Below are 20,681 nucleotides of genomic sequence, written 5' to 3'. Positions count from 1 at the left end.
ACCCCCCACCCCGTTTGAATAATTTTAATCAGAGGGCCTCAGCCACTCTGAGTGAATGCAGGCCCTGGCAACCAACACAGTGGCAGAGACTGGTGAATATTCATGTTCTCCTCAGACAGGAGTTTCCTTGACATGTAAGTTTATGAGCAACAACCCAGAAACAGCAAGCGGTAGCATGGACAGGTAGCTGTGGATTTTGCCAACCATACCAGCACCCAGCGTGGGAGATGGCTACAAAGGAGCAAAGCAGGCTGCTTCCTTCTCCTGGAATACAACATTGACACAGAGTGAGTACATGCCAAGCCCCCACGACTTACTCTCCTGAGACTCCCAGTCATTCAGACGTAAAGGGATGAGTTGTCAGTTCCTCCAATCATTTTCCCCCAGGAAGGAAGCTCAAAGGCTCTTCTTACAAAACACACACGCATCACAACATAGTCCTTTCTTGTTCTCCCTTAAGATATGTCAAATATGATTAGATCCTTCCTGTTTACTAGCCCAGCCTCATCTCAACCCCTAAGGTGCTCATAGCTGCATTGTCAGCATGGTCCTGGAGGGAAACGGAGGTCATGGCATATGCTAGCCCCCCGATAAGTGGCCCGAGAAAGTTAAAATCTGAGTCACGTTCAGTGAAATGTCTGCTGGTGGTAAATAGGGAAGGGGGAAAATAGAGTTGCATTTGACGCTACAAGGCTGGACCCATTGAACGTGACTTGACAACTTCATTATTTCTAAGCAAACTTGAGCTTATGCGCACAGCAGAGTCTGGGGATTCAATCATTTTTCCCCACACGAGAAATGTTGCATTTTACTCACTATTTTTGATTTGGTAGCATTGATTGGGGAGCAACTTTGCTCAGGAAGCAGCAGTGCTAGGAAAAAGCAGAACTTATGTACCATTTCTTTCCTAGCACAGAAACATGTTTCCGCTTTGGGAAAGGCATTTTCCAAGTCAGGAGTGGCACCTATTTTTGCCATGGTTGTAGCACCTGCAGAACAAGTGTTTTGAGAGTGGCACTGCCGCATCAAAAACAGTGTGTGAGGTGTCTGTGTGAGCTTGTTGTGTTTACAAGGGGATGCCTATTAAATGAGAGCACATAGGTAGTATCCAAAGACAGGTAGCGTCTATGCACCACTGCTTCACATCATATGCGCGAGCACTTTCAGGAGTGATTGCAACTGAAATATGTGGCTGAATCTAATCATGGATTAACATTTGCAGTATGTAGCTCACTTCACTGCTACTCACAAGCTACAGTGATTTGTAGGGGGAGATTGGCATTGGCTTGATATTTTTATCCTTCAACACCCTGAAGGCTGGAAAACTGTACCTCTTTGTGGATTGGTTTGTACAGGGCTATTGGACTTCAGACAAAAGCACACTCTGTGGTCATGACAAAGAGATGCAATAGCCATGAATTTCTGCCCAAGTGGATGGAACTAATTGGTCCCTAATGTGGGACCATCTATATTGGCTTTCTGGTATGGAAGCACTCCAGGGAACACTTAACTGTGTATGGTGGTAGTAGCTGTGTAATGTTCTAGCCTCACTCCAGAATAATATTAGCAGGATATGTGAAAGGCCTCCGGGACTAAGAACTTTTTCTGTTCCACATGCAGCATTGAATGAAAAAAAGGAAAAAGAAATATGAGCACAGTTTTGTGAGCACATCACAAATGAAAACTAGTGGACAATGATTTTCAGGAAAACAGGTGATCTTCAAAGTTGTGATGGTTTCATTACAGACGTGAAAGAAAGAGGAAGTCCAAAACAATAGCCAATTGTTTCTGAAGCATATGCCTCTTTGCTTGGTTTTTTCTTTCATTCATTCTTTCTGCAAGGCATTCACAGCTCTTTAAAGTTCCTGATGATCATTTGAGGGAATTAAGTGATTTTGCAAATCAGGTCAATTTTGGCTTTCACCATGCATTATTACTAATTTAATTAAAGTGCCTCTTGCCTGGGAAACTTTAAGTACAGAGATTAAAACATACAATCCAAGGACACTACAAAACTGTTAATTAACAGCTAACCTAAATAAATGCAGCTTGCATGACACCCTCAAAATGACTAGCCTGGAGCTCTGGCAGACCTACAAGGGAGCAAATCCCAAAGATGGGACCCCTCAAGAGAAACATTTGGCACTAAACAGAGGGTGAAAGCCTGGGGTGAGCTAATTGACTTCAATGGAGAAATAGGCAAAGACTTTTTTTTTTAATCACTGCAAGGAACTTCCAAGAATTAAAGCATTCTACTAGTCCTTGTGATCCTACATCGATGGTCCACAGCAACTTCTGAGAAACCATCCCAGAGTCTTTTCTGAAGCTCCAACCAACCTTTGCATGAAGAGCCCTACAGAGTAAAGGACTGAACCCAGCCAACAGCCACTTTGCAACTGTAGTCAAAGCATAGCGTATTCATCAGCAAAGGTCTTGAAGGTTCTTGAGAGGTCCTGGCATGACAGGCTGAGATGTGGTCTGTGAGGTTCTCGGGCAGCTTCTCCTGCTTTCTGAACCTCAGTCCCTGAGGCTGGGCCAGGCACATAATAAGAAAGCATCTCTGAGCTTCTTCACACTTTATGTGGCAGTTGTATTTGGCAGCTTTAAGTAATCTAGCTAGATCTTATGAGAACCAGTTATAGTTAGGCATACCCTATCAAGACCCAAGCCCATCTGATCTAGCATTACCATACATTCAGCCTGCACTAACTTACTGCCCAATCCTACCCCCTGCCACTTTTTAGCATGTAGTATGCCACCATAGCATGCCACCAACGGAGGCAGCACTGCATGCTATGGTGAGAAGGAGGGGAAATTGGATAGCCTGCAGGAGGTATTTCTCACTTATCTGCCCAATCACCTATGGGTCTCCTTGGACCTATGCCAGCTATATATCTGGCACAGGTCTGAGGAAAGCAGAGAATGGAGCAGGCAGAAAAAAGGGGGATGAGGTGTAATCTGCCACTAGATTTACCCCCTCCTCCATGACACACTCACTGGTTCCTTCCCAACATGCCCCAATGCTCCTCCTTCCTGCTCATGACCCACCACCACCAACAACTTACAGGCGCCTGCAGAACTCCCAGAGCCACTGCTGCCTGTGCCATGTCTCCTGCTGTTTGTGGCAACAGCCCAGCAGCATGCAACAGTTGCCTGGACTTCACACCCCCGTAAAAGACCTTGTGCTGCCAGAGCATTACCCACATCCTGACACCATTCTACTATGTGATTTCTTACCCACCCTCCGATCATTGGCTGGTATCTATATATATGTGGCGTGGGATGGGGGGAACTATACAGCATGGCAACATCAGGACACAGGAGAAGTCGACTGAGACATTACCATGGCAAACTTCAACACAGGGCTATTTTATCTGCAGAAGCCCCTTATTCCCTTCTCTATTTCATTCTGCCTTTGGCCTATCACAAGTCCATTCTACCTCTATCCTGGTTACTTGAGTTTGTTTCCAAAAAAATTAGTTTCCCAGGCAATAGACATCTTCTATTACTTCCTGTCTCTATGAAATCAGCCACCTCCTCAGTTCTAGTTGTTTTGACATGAGACCTTTTGCAGAGATAATTGAAGAATTGGTGAGGAATCCTACCCTCCCACTTGAAGGAAACTCTGTTAGCTTATTCAAGTTCACTTGCCTTTGGGAAGAATCATTTCAATCACAGCAGAACAAAGTTTAAGCCAAACCTTCTACCAGTATAATGCAAATTATTTGATTTATCAATGGTTTGATTATTTTTGTACCTATGGGATAACTCTGGCTTACACCTCTCATTTTTCTTCCTCACACTATTGCTTTAATACACAGACAGCCCAATCCTACCTAAACCCCCCCCCCAAATGGAGATGCAGTGGTGCTAATGTGGCATCCACTGTATCCCATGGGGCGTTTTGGCATGTTGAAGTCCCCTCAGGGGGCTCAGGGTAAGCCCCTGCTGCCTCCATAAGTCAACTCAGACCTGCGCCAGTGATATCAATGGTGCAAGTCCACATTGACCAGTGAAGGTGGACTGGGCCCAGGAAGGGGGTTAGGGAGGGTGTCGTTACTGCCAAATCCACACCCTTTCTGGGCCTTTCTGTTCTCCTCCCCATCCCTGTTGCCTCTCCCTTCCACCCACACTTTGCCCCATTCCACCTGGCTGCCCTCCCGACCCCTGTGCAATCTTACCAGCAGTGATCTTCAGCCATGATCTCATCTACTTGTGTATATACAGGCATGAACCAGTATCCATGGGGGTTCTGTCCCCCCCACCCCAGTGGATGCTGGAAACCATGAATAACAGGGGCTCACTTTGATAGTGACGTGCTGTTCTACCTCTTTCCGGAGCTGACTAGCTGTTGAGCAAGGCCAGCTGCACATGACGAGAGCTGAATCAGTGCCAGGGATTTGCCCAAAGTGAACCACTGAATCAATTCCTAACTATGGGTAGGAATCCTGTTTTGGAAGCCAACGTCCAGTATTCCATCTATGGATTCATGCAAAATCCTTGCATAGGAATGAAAACACCTGATGTACCAAGACCAGTTCCAGAGGCTGATATCTGTTCAGAGCCTGTGCCTTATTGAGTAATGTAATAAGGCTAGGATTTCCATCCATTAAGATCCATTTCACAAATTGCCCCCTCCCTCTCTCTAGACATGACTAATTGTGCATTGATTTCAGCCATGAGCTCTGCCACTTGTGCATAAAGTATCCAATTGGCATGGAAGGTATTTCAACAAACAATAGAACTACAAAAAGAAAAAAAAATAATACAGGGGTCGTAAGAAGTGGTTTTTCTTCAACAGAAAGGCCTAAACATCCCCAGCAACCATGGCAGCCAACAAAAGGCATCATTCTACTCCCCCCTAGAACCCCACCACACCCCTGCGGGAGAGCTTCTTTGCCTAATTCCATGCTTCTCCTCGCCTCTGTAAGCTTAGCCTTTTCTTTTCTCATTTCCACACTGGAGAAATGTCGTCATTTCAAGAGCCTTGTTGTTCTAAGACAGTTTAATGCAAGACCTGAAAATGTTATTTTTCCCCCCCTGCCTTTGTGTGGGGTTAAGTGCGTGAGGCAGCAGAGCCAACATCCGCACACTCTGGCAGAGGCATGAAAAGGTCAGTGAAGCTCTCCAGTAATCAGCCTGTGTGCCTCTCTTGTGCGGTCTGTGTGCCTGAATATGATATCGCCCTGCCCTGCAGTTACAATTAACCCCCGAAGAACTCCAATCTCGCAATGAGCCCAAGCAGGGTGCACATCAACATGCCCCATATCTTGCGATATAAAGAAGGACTGCCGTTTCCCAGCCCACTCCCTGAATTAGTCTTGGGAAGGGGGAGGAGGGTGTTTTGATGATAGCGATGTCATGAATAATGTAAGTCTCCCTAGACACAGCTGGATAACTAAGCCTGAGTCCCACTGATACCACCCCCTCCTTTTCTGCCCCCACAGACAGGAACCTTCTGCACCCATTTCTACAAGTAACACTTGGCTTATTTGGCATAATTGGGGCCCCATTTTCAAGTACACCTATTGCATGGGATGGCAGGAGGGCAAGCTTTTAGTAAGAGCTCAAGGCTGGATCTCAAGCAATTGCTGTTCTGTTCCTGGCTCTATCCTAGAATTTCCTTGAGAGCCTTTGGCTATTGGAGTAACCCCTCTCGACGCCTGCCTCCCACGTATAACATTAAAATAACATCCACTTTTACATCATAGGGGAGTTTTGTAGAGAAACATGCATTTATATACATGCGGAGCTCACCCACTGTGATGCTAGAAATGATATTACCATCAGGCAAACAGTATGGAGAATCTGTTTTATAATGGAGTGGGCCATTTTTCTTGCCCTGGTTTCTACTGGGGCAACACATGGGTTGAAAATGGAAATGAGAATGAAATGAATTAGGAGTAGATCTAGGAGTGGGAATTAAGTCTCATGTAAGTCCATATAATTAAGTTCATATAAACCTGGTGTTCTAGGAGGGCAGAGAGGACAAAGAAGCAATTGTAGCCAAGACAGAAGTGCTGACAATAGACAAGTTAATATGACTGATTAAATTAATTAAATGAAAAGGGGCAATTTTGTTGAAATTTGAGCATGAGGCCAAACTGTGTTTATGAGGCAGGAAAGCCTTCAGCCCAGCCTGCTGAGGCTCCAGAGGACCACACAGTGAGAGGGAGAAATGTTTTCAGTACTTGGGTCAGGGATAGCGCCTAAGAGTCAACCCAAGCAAAATCAGCTCAGAAAAATAAAAGTCTGGTTCTTTTAGGAAAAACTTGCAAGTATTAGATTACATACACTTGAGTCATGAGCTGTGGGGGGGGGGAGGGAGAGAGAGAGAGAGAGAACGAACGCCTTGGGAAATATAACTGATCCACAAGCTTAGGGATGTATTTAACGGATATGTCCAGCATTTACTCTTAAAAGGCAAGGAACTAGTGCTGAAAGTATGCCCAGAAGTCATGGCCTCTGCCCTACAAGCCCTCACTTCCAAGCCAAATATGTAGTTTGTTCTGGCTATAGAATGATAACGGAAAGACATTCTGCATAAACTCAGAGGCATTGTTTTTATTATTACTTCATGCTTCAGGGCTAAGTTTTGGCATCCTGCGACTATATTCTGATGAATCCTAGCTCCAATTAACTCTCAAACTCTCTGTTTGAGAGTTAATTGGAGCTAGGATTCATCAGAACATAGCTGCAGGATGCCTCACACATATCCATATATATATCTCCATATCCGTGTGTGTGTGTGACATATATACATGTTATCTATCTATCTATCTATCTATCTATCTATCTATCTATCTATCTATCTATCTATCTATCTTGTATATTTTGTTGATACAAAAATTGTTCTTGTTTCCATTCTAAAGCAGTTTACAGAAGTAACTCATCCTTACCCCAGTTTACAAATGGAAAGCTGAGGCTTGGGAGATGGGAAGTAAGGACTTGTTGTTGTCTGATTGAAGATAATAAATAGTCATTAGGGCATTTCTCAGACAATGTATAAAGAAGTTCCTCCAACACGGCAACAGCAGCAAATCTTTCCCTGCCTTGTTTTTTTCATGTATTGTGGAGAAGACCAGAATGATACATAGCCACGGGGAGTTGTCACTTCGAAGAAGAAAACCCATCTTTATTCTTTTCCGTCTCCTGTTGAGCTTGCTTCCAGACAAAGGTGTATTTTATGTTTTTTAAATATTTTTTGTGTGCTGGACATACTAAATCAGCATGCCTGATATCCACAAGCCATGTGGCTTGTAGCTTCTGGCTTGTGACAGCCTAGAAGCTGCTCTCAGCTAGACCTGTGACAGGCTGGCAGCTGCAACGTCAGCCTGGGGGCACAGGCCAAAAAAGCACATTTGGCTCAGAGACACTAAACATGGATTTCCTGAAATAGTTTGCACCTCTGTTCCAGGTTGCCTCTCTTCCTCGCCCCCCTCCCTGATCCCACAGGCCCAGTAAAGTTCTACAGCCACAGGGAAAACAGCCATCCAGACAAGCTCTCCGTCTTCCATCACTTGTTGCAACTGAGCCAAATCTACTTCCTCTTTAGCAAAAGACAAGCCCCTCCAAGGGCCTCACTGCACAGACCTCTGTGTTTGTGGCACTATTATACCACCATATGAAAGGAAGGCTGGGGAAAGAATCAGGCAACCTTTTGAATCCTCTGTGCAACAAGCAGCTTTATCTTACCCATTTAAACCCTTCCTCCCTTCCTTTGTGTGCACTTTATCTAATTTAGATTGTAAACTCTTCAGGGCAGGAACCTGGCTCTCTCTAATAAATTATGAAATGAGTCTGCCATGAGATAATAGCGAGCAATCAAATCTTGCCTTTTGGTAGCCCACTGAGCTATTACGCCCTAAAGGAAGCTGGGAGAAAAAAATAAATAAAACATCCACCAGCGTAATTACCATCCAATTCTCTCCCCGTTTTTCCAGACTTCCAATGACATAATGACCCCAATACTGAGAGCGTGGCACCATTCACCACAAGCTAACAGGCTGGCCCAATTGCAGTGACTGCAGGACACAGAACATTGCCACAATCATTGAAAGAGCTGAAATGGCTTTTACCTGTGACAGTCACTAGCATGGAGGCCACCAAGGGACGGTTGTTGTCCAGCTTACGGCTCAGCCGGAGTTCCCCACTAGTCTGATTGACAATCAACAAGTGAAGCTCATTTCCTCGTTCAAAAGTGTAGAAGAGTCTGTCGGACACGTCTGGGTCATAAGCAGGGATCTTCCCTATGACCCCGGAGGGGAAAGTGTTTGACTTGTTAGAGACATAGTTGTTAAACAGAATCTGGAAATTTTTGAGAATGGGGCTGTTGTCATTCTGGTCGATGAGTTTGATGTGGACAGTGGCCCTGCTGACCAGGGGGGCAGAGGTGGCCTGGACTACAATGACATACTCTGACTTGCTCTCATAATCCAAGTCAATTAGGGCAGTGAGCTCACCCGAGAAGATGTCCATCTGGAAGATTTCAGGGATGTTGCCTTCCACAATCTGATACATGATCTGGGCATTGGGCCCCTCATCTGGATCGATGGCTGTAATCTGGGCCACCACCGAGCCCACAACGCTGTTTTCCTTCACTAAAACCTCAAAGTCCTCAGCTGGGAAGACAGGGGCATTGTCATTCACATCCTGCACAGTGACCTGAATGTGAACAGGAGTTCTCTGAGGAGGGACCCCTCGATCCACAGCATAAGCCGTGAGCTCATAGACAGGGTTGCTCTCCCGGTCCAGCCTACGAACGGTACGAATAATCCCAGAGGTGGGTTCTATCGTGAAATCTCCATCCCCATCCTCCCCATTCTGGAAGGTGTACTGCACCCGTCCATTGGCGTGGGCATCCCGGTCAGTGGCAGAGATCTGGAGCACACTGGTGAAGGGAGGGCTGTCCTCGGAGATGATGCCTTGGTAGTGGGAGCTCACAAACTGGGGTGCATTATCATTCACGTCATTGACCATGATTTCCACATAGGTTGTGTCTGCTTTCTGAGGGATCCCATTATCTTTGGCTGTGATGGCCAGTGTGTAAGTGACCTGGTCCTCATAGTCCAGTTCTGCCTGCAATGTAATGGCACCAGTGTCCGCATCAATACGGAACTGAGGAATATTGTCCTCCAAGTAGTACGTGATCCTGGCATTTTCCCCCACATCATCATCAGTGGCACTGATCACTACCACAGTGCTGCCTGCAGGGCGGTCCTCATTAACATTCACAGAGTAATGGGCGCTCTGGAATACTGGCCTATGGGTGTTGGCATCAGTAATGTTGATATGAACATGACAGTTGTCGTGCAGAGTTCGGTCAGAGGCTGTCACAGTTAGTACATAGCGCCTCTCCTGCTTGTAATCCAGGGGCAATGAGAGGGTGATAAGCCCCACTCCACCCTGAGTACTGATAGCAAACCGGTTCCGTGTGTTCCCACCTGTTATTTGGTAGCTAATGGCACTATTCACATCCTTGTCAATTGCTGTGACACTGAGAACACTGGTCCCCACAGCAGCGTCTTCATTGAGACGGATGAAATACTCTTTCTGGGTGAATTCAGGCCGATTGTCATTAACATCCATGACAGTGATGGTGACGCTAGCAGAGGCAGACAAGGATGGTGAGCCATGGTCCCGGGCCTCTACCCCAAAGAAATAGTGCTCCACTGTTTCTCGATCCAAGGGACCACTCACAGTAATCCAGCCAGTGGCACTGTTCACCACAAAGGGGGTGTCAGATGAGATGCCGGTCAGTTTGTACTCCAGGCGAGCATTCTCTCCATAATCTGCATCCACAGCTTGAATATGGATCACTGAATGGCCAAAAGGGGCATTCTCCAGGACCGATATTTGAAAAGGAGTGCTGACAAAGATGGGCACATGGTCATTGATGTCCACAACTTGGACGCTAATCATGCCAGTGTTGTTGGAAAGAGGAGGCCGCCCTGCATCCTGGGCACGTATCCTCAGGGCATATTCTCGCTCAACTTCAAAATCCAAAGGGGTGACCACCTGTATCTCCCCCGTCACACTGTCAATGGAAAACTGGCCCCTGCTGTTCCCACTAATGATGTTATAATGAACTAAAGCATTATTGTCTTTGTCCAAGTCAGTGGCTGTAACTCTCAAAATTTCTGAATGGGGCCTTATATCCTCTCTCACCTGGACAATATAGCGCTTCTCACTGAACTGCGGGACATTGTCATTCTCATCAAGGACTGTAATATAGACTCTAACGGTGGCCGATCGGGGACTAGGTTCCTTACCTTGATCATTGGCCTCCACCACCAAAGAGTATTTCTCCATTTTCTCCCTGTCCACTTGCCCACTTGTGGTGATCAGCCCCGACCGCGAATCAATTTCAAAGACAGAGTGAGCTGCTTGTTCATTCACAAAACGGTATCTGATGTTGGCATTGGGAGGGGAGTCCACGTCCGTAGCCCTCAGCTGTAGGATCGGGTAGCCTTCCTCTACGTTTTCTCTGATGGTCTCTCTGTACTCACTCTGCTCAAAAACAGGGTTATGGTCATTCCTGTCTGCCACCGTTATGGCAACCATGGTGGTGGCAGAAAGACGGGGCACCCCGTGATCCACAGCAGTCACCCGAAAGTAGTGCAGGTCCATGTTCTCCCTGTCCAAAATTTCAGTAGTGGTGATGAGGCCGTTCTGGGAGTCAATGCTGAACAACTCCAGGGATCTGCTGTTCATCAGGGCGTCCATGGAGTAGAAGAGCCGCCCGGCTTCTCCCAAATCGGGGTCTTGGGCCGCCATGGTTATCACAGGGGTCCCTGGAGGCTGGTTTTCAGCCACTTGAACCTGGTAGTTGTACTGGGGGAAAAGGGGGTGACGATTAGCTGCCCTCCGGGTCCTTACCAAGGGTGGGGGTGTCCCCCCTCTCCTCCTCCTTTTCTTGGCGCATGGGGGATGCATAGTTGGACGAGCAGGTCTGGAGGGCAGATGCGAAGTTTGTACGCAGCCTCTGGAGGAGTCCGAGGGGGGCAGGAAAAGGCAGTGGTCCGGCTTCCTTTGCTCGGCCCCGGGAGCTGTCCCCGCCACCGGTGGTGCTGAAGCGGCGCCTCCACAGTCGTCCTCTCCCCAAGAGCAGACTGGCGCCAGACCAGCCCCGCAGCACTCTCCGGCGCAGCGGCGGGAAGCTCCGAAGCGCCCCGCGCAGAGCTGCAGGCAGGTCAAGAGGGCGAAGCACCCGCACAGGGGCGAGTGGGCGCCGAGGCGGGCGAGGGCGGCTAGTTGCATTCTCGGGGGCCCCTCCGACGGCTCTGAGCTGCCCGTCCCGCTCCGAGCTCCGGCGCCCAGGCACTGCCGGGGGTGGGTGCAGTTCACCGGGGGGCTCCGGGTTGCAGCCGGGGGTGCGCGGGGAAGGCTTCGGGAGGGGGCTGCCCGGCCGCGCTGGCTATGCGCCCCATTGTCCGGCCCGGGCGCTGTTTCTCCACTGCGGGGCTTCCGACGGCTCTGCTCCTGGTCCGCTCCGCGGGAAGCGAGCTCAGCCAGGCATCCCTGCTCGGGGCTCGGGGGATCCGGAGGAATTGCGAGGGCGCGGAGGAGCCACCAGCCGGGGGAGCGGCGGCCGCCCCCTTCCCCGGGGGCGCCCGCGGAGCACCGAGTCCTGGCCTTGGTCCACGGCGGGGGCGCAGAGCCCGCAGGCACCGGCGCCGCCGGGGGAGCGCAGCAGCAGCAGCCACCCTCCGGGGCGGGGGAGGCGCCCCGCAGCCCCCCTAGGAGAGCGCAGCACCGCCGCCCGCAGCTCAGTCCCCCCGGCTCAGGCCGGCGGGCGCAGCCCCAGCCCCCTCCGTCCGCCGCCCCCCCTAGGCTGCGGGGGAACAAAGGGAGCAGCAGCAGCAGCAGCAGCTGCCCCCCCGGCCAGCGGCGGCGGCCAGCCGGACTGCCCGGGCTGGGTGCTGGCCGCGGCGGCTGCAGCGCTCCAGCCATAGTCCCCCGGCCCTTCCCCGCCCCCCTGCCCGGGCCTGGCGCTCCCCCGGCTCCGCCTCGCCTCTGGCTCTGCCCCCTTCTCCGCCCGCGCCGCCGCCACCACCATCTATCTATGGGCGGCGGAGAAGGCGGCTGCTGCCTCCCCTGCGGGCCCGGCTGCTCCGCGGCGGCAGCCTCGCCTCCTCCCGCAGCCCCAACATGGCTCCTGGCTGCCCTGATGGTCCGCTCCGCCCTCCCTCCGACTCTCCCCCCGCCGCCCTGCCGTGGTAGCGCCCACCCGTTTGGCGTAGGCGGCTGAGGCCACCGCCTCCGCCATCTTCGTTGTGGGCAGGGGGAGCAGGGGGAGGGGACGGGACGTCAGGGAAGGGCTTCTTCCAGCTGCAAGTGGGCGCGCCCAAGCGGCAGGCGTGGCTGAACTGCTTCTTGCACGCCGGGAGCTGGCCAGGGTGCTGAAGTGAAAAGGCAATGCTGGAGTCCCAAGTATGGGGGTGCCCCTCCTCAAGTGGGGGGCATCAGCAGGGAAAGGGTCTAGGGCCGTGGTTCCCAGAGTTTTTGTAGGCCCCAGAGCCGTGTTTCTCAAACTGTGTCTTGGGACCCACTAGGTGGGTCATGGGTCAATTTCAGGTGGGTCCCCATTCATTTCAATATTCTATTTTTAACATAGTTGACTTGATGCTACCATGGTATGTGACTGCATTTGGGGAAATGTTACAGTTCTATACTTTTAACAGGCTATACGTTAAAAGGCTATTTTAACAGGCTATTTTAACAATGATATTAATGGGACTTATCCCTGGGTAAGTGTGGGAAGGATTGCAGCCTAAGATTGTTAAAGATTTTCCCACTTGATAATGTCACCTTTGGTCATGACTTCCAGAGGGTCCTGACAGATTCTCATTCTAAAAAGTGGGTTCTAGTGTTCAAAGTTTGAGAACCACTACCCTAGAGGCTACTGTGTGATTTATAAATGCCAAGAGCTTGTTTAACCCTTGATGTACATAGCCTAATACACATCATCTACCCTGTCATTTTTGTGATCCAACAATAATCCAGTCACAACCCACTGATGGGGCCCAGACCCACAGTTTGGGAACCACTGGTCTAGAAGGGATCTCATCTGGTGCTGGGGTGGAACGAAAGTGTGCCCAGTCATACACCCAAAGTTGTTTGAGGGCCCAATCCTTTCCAAGTTTCAAGTGCTGATGCAGTTGTGTCAATGGGGCATGCACTACATCCTGTGATGGAGAAGCAATCATAGAGGCCTCCTCAAGATCAGTGGATGTTTGTTCCCTTAACTTGGTGGCTGAATTGTGGCTGCATTGAAGAAGCACTGAACAACATTGAGTGCCTGCCTGTGTTGGAGGAGCTTGACAGTGAACCAACCCTAGAAGAACTTCACGTGGCCCTGGACTCCCTTGCCTTTGGCAAGGCACCAGGAAAAGACAGCATCCCTGCTGAAGTCCTAAAGTGCTGCAAAGAGATCATTGTCACTGAGCTGCATGAAATCCTCTGTCTTTGCTGGAGAGAAGGTGGAGTACCTCAAGACATGAGGAATGCAAACATCATCACACTGTACAAGAACAAAGGCAACAGGAGTGACTGCAACAACTACCGCGGCATCTCTCTTCTTAGTGTAGTAGGAAAGCTGTTTGCCCAAGTTGCACTAAAGAGGCTTCAGGTACTTGTAGAGAGCGTCTATCCAGAATCGCAATGCAGATTCCGAGCCAACAGGCCCACCACTGATATGGTATTCTCCCTTAGACAACTGCAGGAGAAATGCAGGGAACAACGACAGCCACTCTTTATAGCCTTCATAGATCTCACAAAGGCTTTCGACCTGGTCAGCAGAGACGGCCTCTTCAAGATTCTCCCCAAGATTGGATGTCCACCCAGGCTCCTCAGCATCATCAGATCTTTCCACAAGGACATGAAGGGCACTGTTGTCTTCGATGGCTCCACATCAGACCCTTCTGACATCCGAAGCGGAGTGAAGCAGGGCTGTGTTCTTGCACCAACCTTGTTTGGGATTTTCTTCGCTGTCCTGCTGAAGCAGGCCTTTGGAACTGCAACAGAAGGCATCTATCTCCGGACCAGATCAGACGGAAAGCTCTTCAACCTCTCCAGACTGAGAGCAAAATCCAAAGTCCAGCTGAAATGTCTGCGTGACTTCCTCTTTGCCGACGATGCAGCTGTCATTACCCACTCTGCCAAAGATCTCCAGCAGCTCATGGATCGTTTTAGCAAGGCCTGCCAAGATTTTGGACTGACAATCAGCCTGAAGAAAACACAGGTCATGGTTCAGGATGTGGACTCACCTCCCTGCATTACAATCTCTGAGCATGAACTGGAGGTTGTCCATGACTTTGTGTACCTTGGCTCAACAATCTCCGACACTCTTTCTCTCGATACCAAGCTAAACAAATGCATCGGTAAAGCAGCTACCACGTTTTCCAGACTCACAAAGAGAGTCTGGTCCAACAAGAAGCTGACGGAACATACCAAGATCCAAGTCTACAGAGCTTGTGTCCTGAGTACACTTCTGTACTCCAGACCAGAACCACCATCCAGAGTGCGATACCATAGTCTTCCGGGACTGAAGGTTGCCAACAACTCCTGGTACTGGAAAGTTGGATAGGATTTTGCCCATAATCTTCTAGCTCAGTAGTTCCCAAACTTCTTAGCACTGGGACCCACTTTTTAAAATGGCACTCTTTCAGGACCCACCTAGCTTTATGAGAATAAAAATACAGTTTCAGTTTTCCAACTGCTCAAGTCTCTATTTTTATCATTTCTACTATGGTGGTGGGGGGAGGAACACCATCTGGAGCATTTGTTGAGTTCAGTGTTCATTGGATCAGAACCATTCTGTTGGTGGTGCATTCTCCTCAGCCTGCCCTTCAAAGCGGACTGAAGCACATACACCCACTGTAAACGAACACATGCTGCTCCATTTTGGTTTACATGGAGTTCAATACTTTTTCCTTGTCAGCTTGACAGTTTCGCAACCCACCAAAAATCAGGTCGTGACCCACTGGCGTGTCCCACCCTGCAGTTTTGAAAACACTATTCAAGTGACAGTCTCTGACACACTTCAACCAGTTTGTTGCATAAAAAAGCAATGCATTGAACTATGATTCCCATCTCCTTAAGGTGAGTATATGGCTTGAGTTAGTGATGGGGAATAAATGATTACTTTCTCCAAATTAATTTGGTAGATTTGGGCTGCAATCTTATCCACATTTGCCTGGGGGTAAGCTGTATTGACTATAATGGAACTTACTCCTGAGTAGACATGCATAGGATTGGGCTGTTTGTCCTCTGCAGGTAGCCTGTGTGCAGTGAAACAAGGGATACCTACTATATTATTCTCTGGGAAGCTTATAGTCCAACAGTTGACAAACCTCATTAAAAGAAGTTGCGGAAAAATAGCCACATTATTTGTCTATAAAAGCTGTAGCTAGAGGTGTTTAAAAACAGTGTTGTTTATTTTACTCAGAAGTGTACAGTAAAACCTGGCTGTGATCCTATCTTACTAACTGGAAACAAACACCTCTAGCTATAGCACATTGCTGCCTAACTGAGGTGCAACCCTATGCATTTTTTAAAATTTTTCCCTTCATTAGAGAAAGAAAAAATAGTATAAAATATAAACAGTAGACCTGGTTAGGATTGTGCCCTAATTGACTTAGGGCACAATCCTACCCAAGGTCTACTCAGAAGTAAGTCCTATTTTGTTCAATGGGACTTACTCTCAGGAAAGTGTGGCTAGGGTTGCAGCCTTAGTTAAATTAGAGACAAGGCACAATCCTAACCAGGTCTTCTCAGAAGCAAGTCCTATTTTGTTCCATGGGGCTTACTCTCAGGAAAGTGTGGTTAGTATTTCAGCCTTGGTCAATTAGAGAGTAAAACATGCCCTATCAGCAGGGCCTCAGAGAGGAATTTTATCAGGGGGTACAAAGTTTTTTTTGGGCCCCTTCCCAAAGAAGGAGGGCCCAAAAACAGAGGGGGGGGTAGCAATGGGGGCAGGCAGAATGGGGGCAAAACAGTCAGGGGGAAAGTGGCAACAGCTGGAATAGTCTTTGAAGCCTAGGTCTACCTGTCTTCCCAACTGCCCATTCTTGGCAGCTGGATACATAAAATGGAAAACCAAACACACCCCTAAGTCCCTCTAAAATCTTTCAAATACAGAAAATCATTGCAGGAAATTACTATCATTGTATTTAGGCTCACACTATAATGGAAAGTGTCCAGTGTACACCAAAACTGACTTCTGTAGCAGCCGCAGTCCTGCAGCTGTGTTGCTGAGCTCTTCTACCCCAGTGTTTCTCAAACTGTGGGTCGGGACCCACTAGGTGGGTTGCGAGCCAATTTCAGGCTGTTGCCCATTCATTTCAATATTTTATTTTTAATGTATTAGACTTGAGGCTACCATGGTATGTGACTGCATTTGGGAAAATGTTACATAATGGCCTGATCCAGTGGGGCTGTTCTTATGTAGTAATGCCCCCAGCATCCTGCATGGGCAGTGAGTCTGGGTGAGATGGGAAAATGTAACATCCTAGGAAATTTCTGGGCCCCCTCCTTTGGCTTCTGGGCCCCCTTTCTGACCCTGGGCCCGAGTACAAATTACCCCCTTCCCCCCCTCTCCTAGGCCCTGCCCGTCAGTTCAACAACCCAATTCAGCGCAAATTCCCTTGCAGCAGTACAGCAGGGCCAATATGGGCTGTGCTGCATCTTTCAGGGAAATTTTGCAGGCTGGAGATCTCCTCAAGTTAAAGGGTATGTGTTCCCTTCACTACTCAGAGCTACTCAGACCCAAATGAGCTATATAGCTGGCACAAGTCCGTGTGCACCTATGTCAACAGATTGGGCCCAGAAAAGGGGGTAGGATGCAGTGCATACTGCTACCAGCAATCCTGCCTTTCCTGGGCCTGATCTGCTCATCCCCCACAACCATCGCTATCTTCCTCCATCTTGAGCATCTGGTAGATCACAAAACCTGATTCTGTTTGAACTATTAAATGGCATTACGCAGAGTCTGAAGGAGTAGGTATCCCAAATCTGTACAGGTTTCCTCCACCTTCACACATGCTAGTCCAACAGTCTCACTACCATTTTGATTGAAGCTAGATAGCAATTGTATTTTATGAAGACTTCCTGTGATACAGAATACCAAAACCATGCTGCTACATTCAGGACAGCCTCAGAAGGCCAGATGGAAGGGAGGGCACCAGGATGCAGGTCTCTTGTTGTCTTGTGTGCTCCCAGAGGCATCTGGTGGATACAGAAAATATAGAAAGCTGGACCCAACGGGCCTTTGGTCTGATCCAGTGGGGTTCTTCTTATGTACAGCCAACTTATGTACAGCCTGGCATATTCTCTCCCCATTTCTCTTCTCTTTTTCCTTTCCTTTTCCCAATCATGTCCTCATTTTCTGATCCACTGATAAGTAAGAAAAATCCCAGCCAACCTGGAACCCCCCAAACTCCTAATAGTCCTTTGCAACAGTCAGAATGACCGTTCTGATTTAGTCAGCGCCTCCCACACTGCATCTCCCTAAACATACATTTTTAATGTATCAGGATTAAAAAACACAAAACACACACACTCCTCAGGAAATGCAGTTTTTAATTAAAAAAAAAGGAGAAGCAGGAAATTGCTGCTAAAATGACAAGGTCAGACTCTGGGAGTGAAGAGAAAAAGCATGGCATTCATCTCTGCTTGCTTTGTTCCACATTTCTACTGTTGCGAAGCTCCTTATGAAAATCCACAGTCAAAACAAACTTTAGGTATAGCTCTTTTGATAGGGCCTAGATTATATGTCTGCCCTATTTCATTTTTACGCACAGGTAGATGGGGATCAAGGGGAGGTTACGCCAGGTGTCGTAGCCATCTGTATGGCCGCCTGATTGTCTTCCATCACGTTAATGGGTTTTGGCACTTGTATGCCAAGATCCATTAGCAGTTGGTTGTGCCAAATAAGTTCGGGGCACATTAGACTCAGTGCAGCAAATTCCGATTCACATGTTGACAAAGACACATGTCTTTGTTTCACAGTTTTCCACCCGATTAAGGCTCCAGCTAGAAACAGTGCCATTCCTGAGGTAGATTGCCTAGTTTCAGTGTCTGTGGCAAAGCTTGCATCTACATATGCGGTGAGTCTTAGATCACCCTTAGGTTCAAGGTACAAGGACATGTCTATTGTCTGTTTCAGGTACCTTAATATATGCTTTGCCGCTAGCCAATGTCTCTCCGTGGGATGGTTCGATGCTCTGGCTAACAAATTGCATGCCATAGCGATGTCTGGCCTCGTCCATTGGCTAAGGTACATCAGACTCCCCAGTAATGACTTGTACATTGTGGTATCGAACATGGGACTGGGTGTATTATCTTTATCAAAACCAGTCACCATAGGAGTCTTCACCCCATTACATTGCTCCATGTTGAATTTCTTTAGCAATAGGGCTATTTTTTCTCTTTGCAAGATCTTATAGCCGTTAGACACCTCTGTAATTTCCACCCCAACATATTTGCGTATCTTACCCACGTCCCATAATGTAAACCTTTTTTTCAATACCTCAGCTAGTTCATCTGCTTGTTCTGTTGTTTTGCACAGTATAGCTAAATCATCCACGAAACATAGTACTATCCATTTTCGCTGGCCTTTACCCCGGTAAACACACATGGGTCAGCTATACCTTGGTGGAAACCTTCGTCTTTCAGTGTCTTAGAAAGGCATTGGTTCCATTCAAACCCTGATTGCTTGAGCCCATATAGACTCTTCTTAAGTAACCAGTATTTCTTATCATTTTCAGGAGTTCCTGTAGGTTTTCTCATGTAAATGGTATGTCTTAGAGGTGCATGCAAATAAGCGGTTTTTATATCAAGATGTCTGATCACATAATCCTCTTTTGCCACTATTACCAGAGCACTATACAGTGAACTGTTTCGAAGGGTAGGTGCAAACAGTTCGTCATAGTCAGTTGCATCTTGCCCAAACCCTTGCGCAACTAACCTAGCCTTGCACTTGGTTTGACCGTTTGCATCCCTTTTTACTTTGAAAACCCATTTACACCCGATTGCCTTTTCCCCAAGTGGGAGATCAGTCTCTTCATATACATCCAATTCATACATGGATTTTAATTCAGAGTTCATGGCATCTTTCCAGGCTGCCTGTTCCTCTACGGGCATGTCCTTTATGGAGTCGTAGGAGGAAGGTTCAATGAATGCCTGACAAACAGTCCCTGGTTTAAACCGGTCAGGTTCCTTCCTTTCCCTAGTTGATCTATGAGGTATAGTGTTTTCCTCCTCCTCAGGTTGTGTAGCTGGTGTTTCAGGCTCAAGCTCAGGTTGGGGTCTACTTACATCCATATCAAGGGATGTCTTGCTTTCCATAGGCTCCTCCTTCAGCGTTGGAAGTTGCCTTTTAGGTGATTTCCCTTTAACAGGGACAGTTTTCTGTGGTTGTTTTCCATTGTGGTCTATCATCGGGTAGGAAGTGGAGACACAGGGGCCTAAACGTTCCCACCCCATAGTATCTTCCAAGAACTTTGCACTCGCACTGATCACAATGGCCTTAGAGTGCAAATACCCAAACCTGTAAGCCTTATGGTTTGCATCGTAACCAAGGAAATACATTTTCCTGCTCTTTTGTTGCCCTTTGTGTCTCAGTGCTTTAGGGATATGGACATATGCGGGGACACCAAACACATGTAAATAGTCCAGAGAGGGTGTCCTCCCGTGCCAGAGCTTGTAAGGTATCTGTCCAGTACCAGAATGCCAGATTGCGTTTAAAGTATGCGAAGTGCACATCATTGCTTTGCCCCAATACTTAAAGGGTAACCCACTGTCCTTTATCATACAGAAAGCCATATTCTGTAACGTCTGGCCCCACCTTTCACAATGTGCATTGTGCTGCGGTCGGTATGGGGATGTCAAGCGATGTTCAATGCCATTGTCTTTTAGTAACCTTTCAAACTTCAGATTAACAAATTCTCCTCCCCGATCAGTAATGATGGTTTTTGGCAGCTTGCCTGTCTTTCTTTTCACAAACTTAAGCCAGTACTCTACAGTCTGGCTTGTCTCTGCCTTTGTTTGCATCAGATAACAGAAAGCATAACGAGAAAAATGATCCTCAATGGACAATACAAATCTTGCTCCCCCCATGCTGGGAGAGAATGGCCCAATTAAGTCCATGAAGATTAGGTCCAGGACCTCTTTAGTTTCATAATTACCAGGCTTCCTGGTGGGTGCAGCCTTGGACTTCACAGCTTTGCACACCTCACAGTCCAGGTATAGGCCACAGGGTTTTAATTTTATCCCTTCAGAATGTTCAACGGTCTTTCTGAGGGCTGGGAAACACACATGACCAAGTTGGCGATGTAACTTATAAATACAGTCTTTATGCGCTGGCTCATGAGTAAACACAGACCCCACAGTTGCCTTTGAAGTGGAGCTTAACAGATACAACTCACCACGCAGTTCAGCAGTGGCCACATGCCTAGCATCCTTCTTTATCACACACTCCTTCTCAGTGAATGTCAGAGTGTATCCTTGCCTTGTCAATGCAGCAACAGACAGGAGTTTATAAGTGAGGTTAGGCACATAAACCATTTCAAGGGTTCTGTTCAGTATAGGTAGAAAGACCTTTCCTTTCCCACATACATTGGCAGTGACTCCATCAGCAAGCGTGACACACTGGTTGTTCACTGCCTCAAATGTTTTAAACA

At 47.9% G+C, this 20,681-nt stretch overlaps 1 protein-coding gene across 1 annotated transcript in view; it reads right to left on the bottom strand.

Annotated features, from left to right (window-relative positions):
* CELSR3 (cadherin EGF LAG seven-pass G-type receptor 3) overlaps nucleotides 1–11,952 on the bottom strand; it is a 96,191-nt gene extending 84,239 nt beyond the window's left edge. The window contains exon 1 of the mRNA XM_066612974.1: nucleotides 8,079–11,952. Coding sequence (XP_066469071.1) covers nucleotides 8,079–11,952 — 3,874 coding nt within the window. The remainder of the gene's footprint in view (nucleotides 1–8,078) is intronic.
* Between the last annotated feature and the right edge of the window lie 8,729 nt (nucleotides 11,953–20,681).

This window comes from Tiliqua scincoides, chromosome 2 (assembly GCF_035046505.1).
Source record: "Tiliqua scincoides isolate rTilSci1 chromosome 2, rTilSci1.hap2, whole genome shotgun sequence".
NCBI classification, from domain to species: domain Eukaryota; kingdom Metazoa; phylum Chordata; class Lepidosauria; order Squamata; family Scincidae; genus Tiliqua; species Tiliqua scincoides.
The sequence above is the reverse complement of the archived record's forward strand: the minus strand, read 5'-3'. Positions and strand labels throughout refer to the sequence as shown.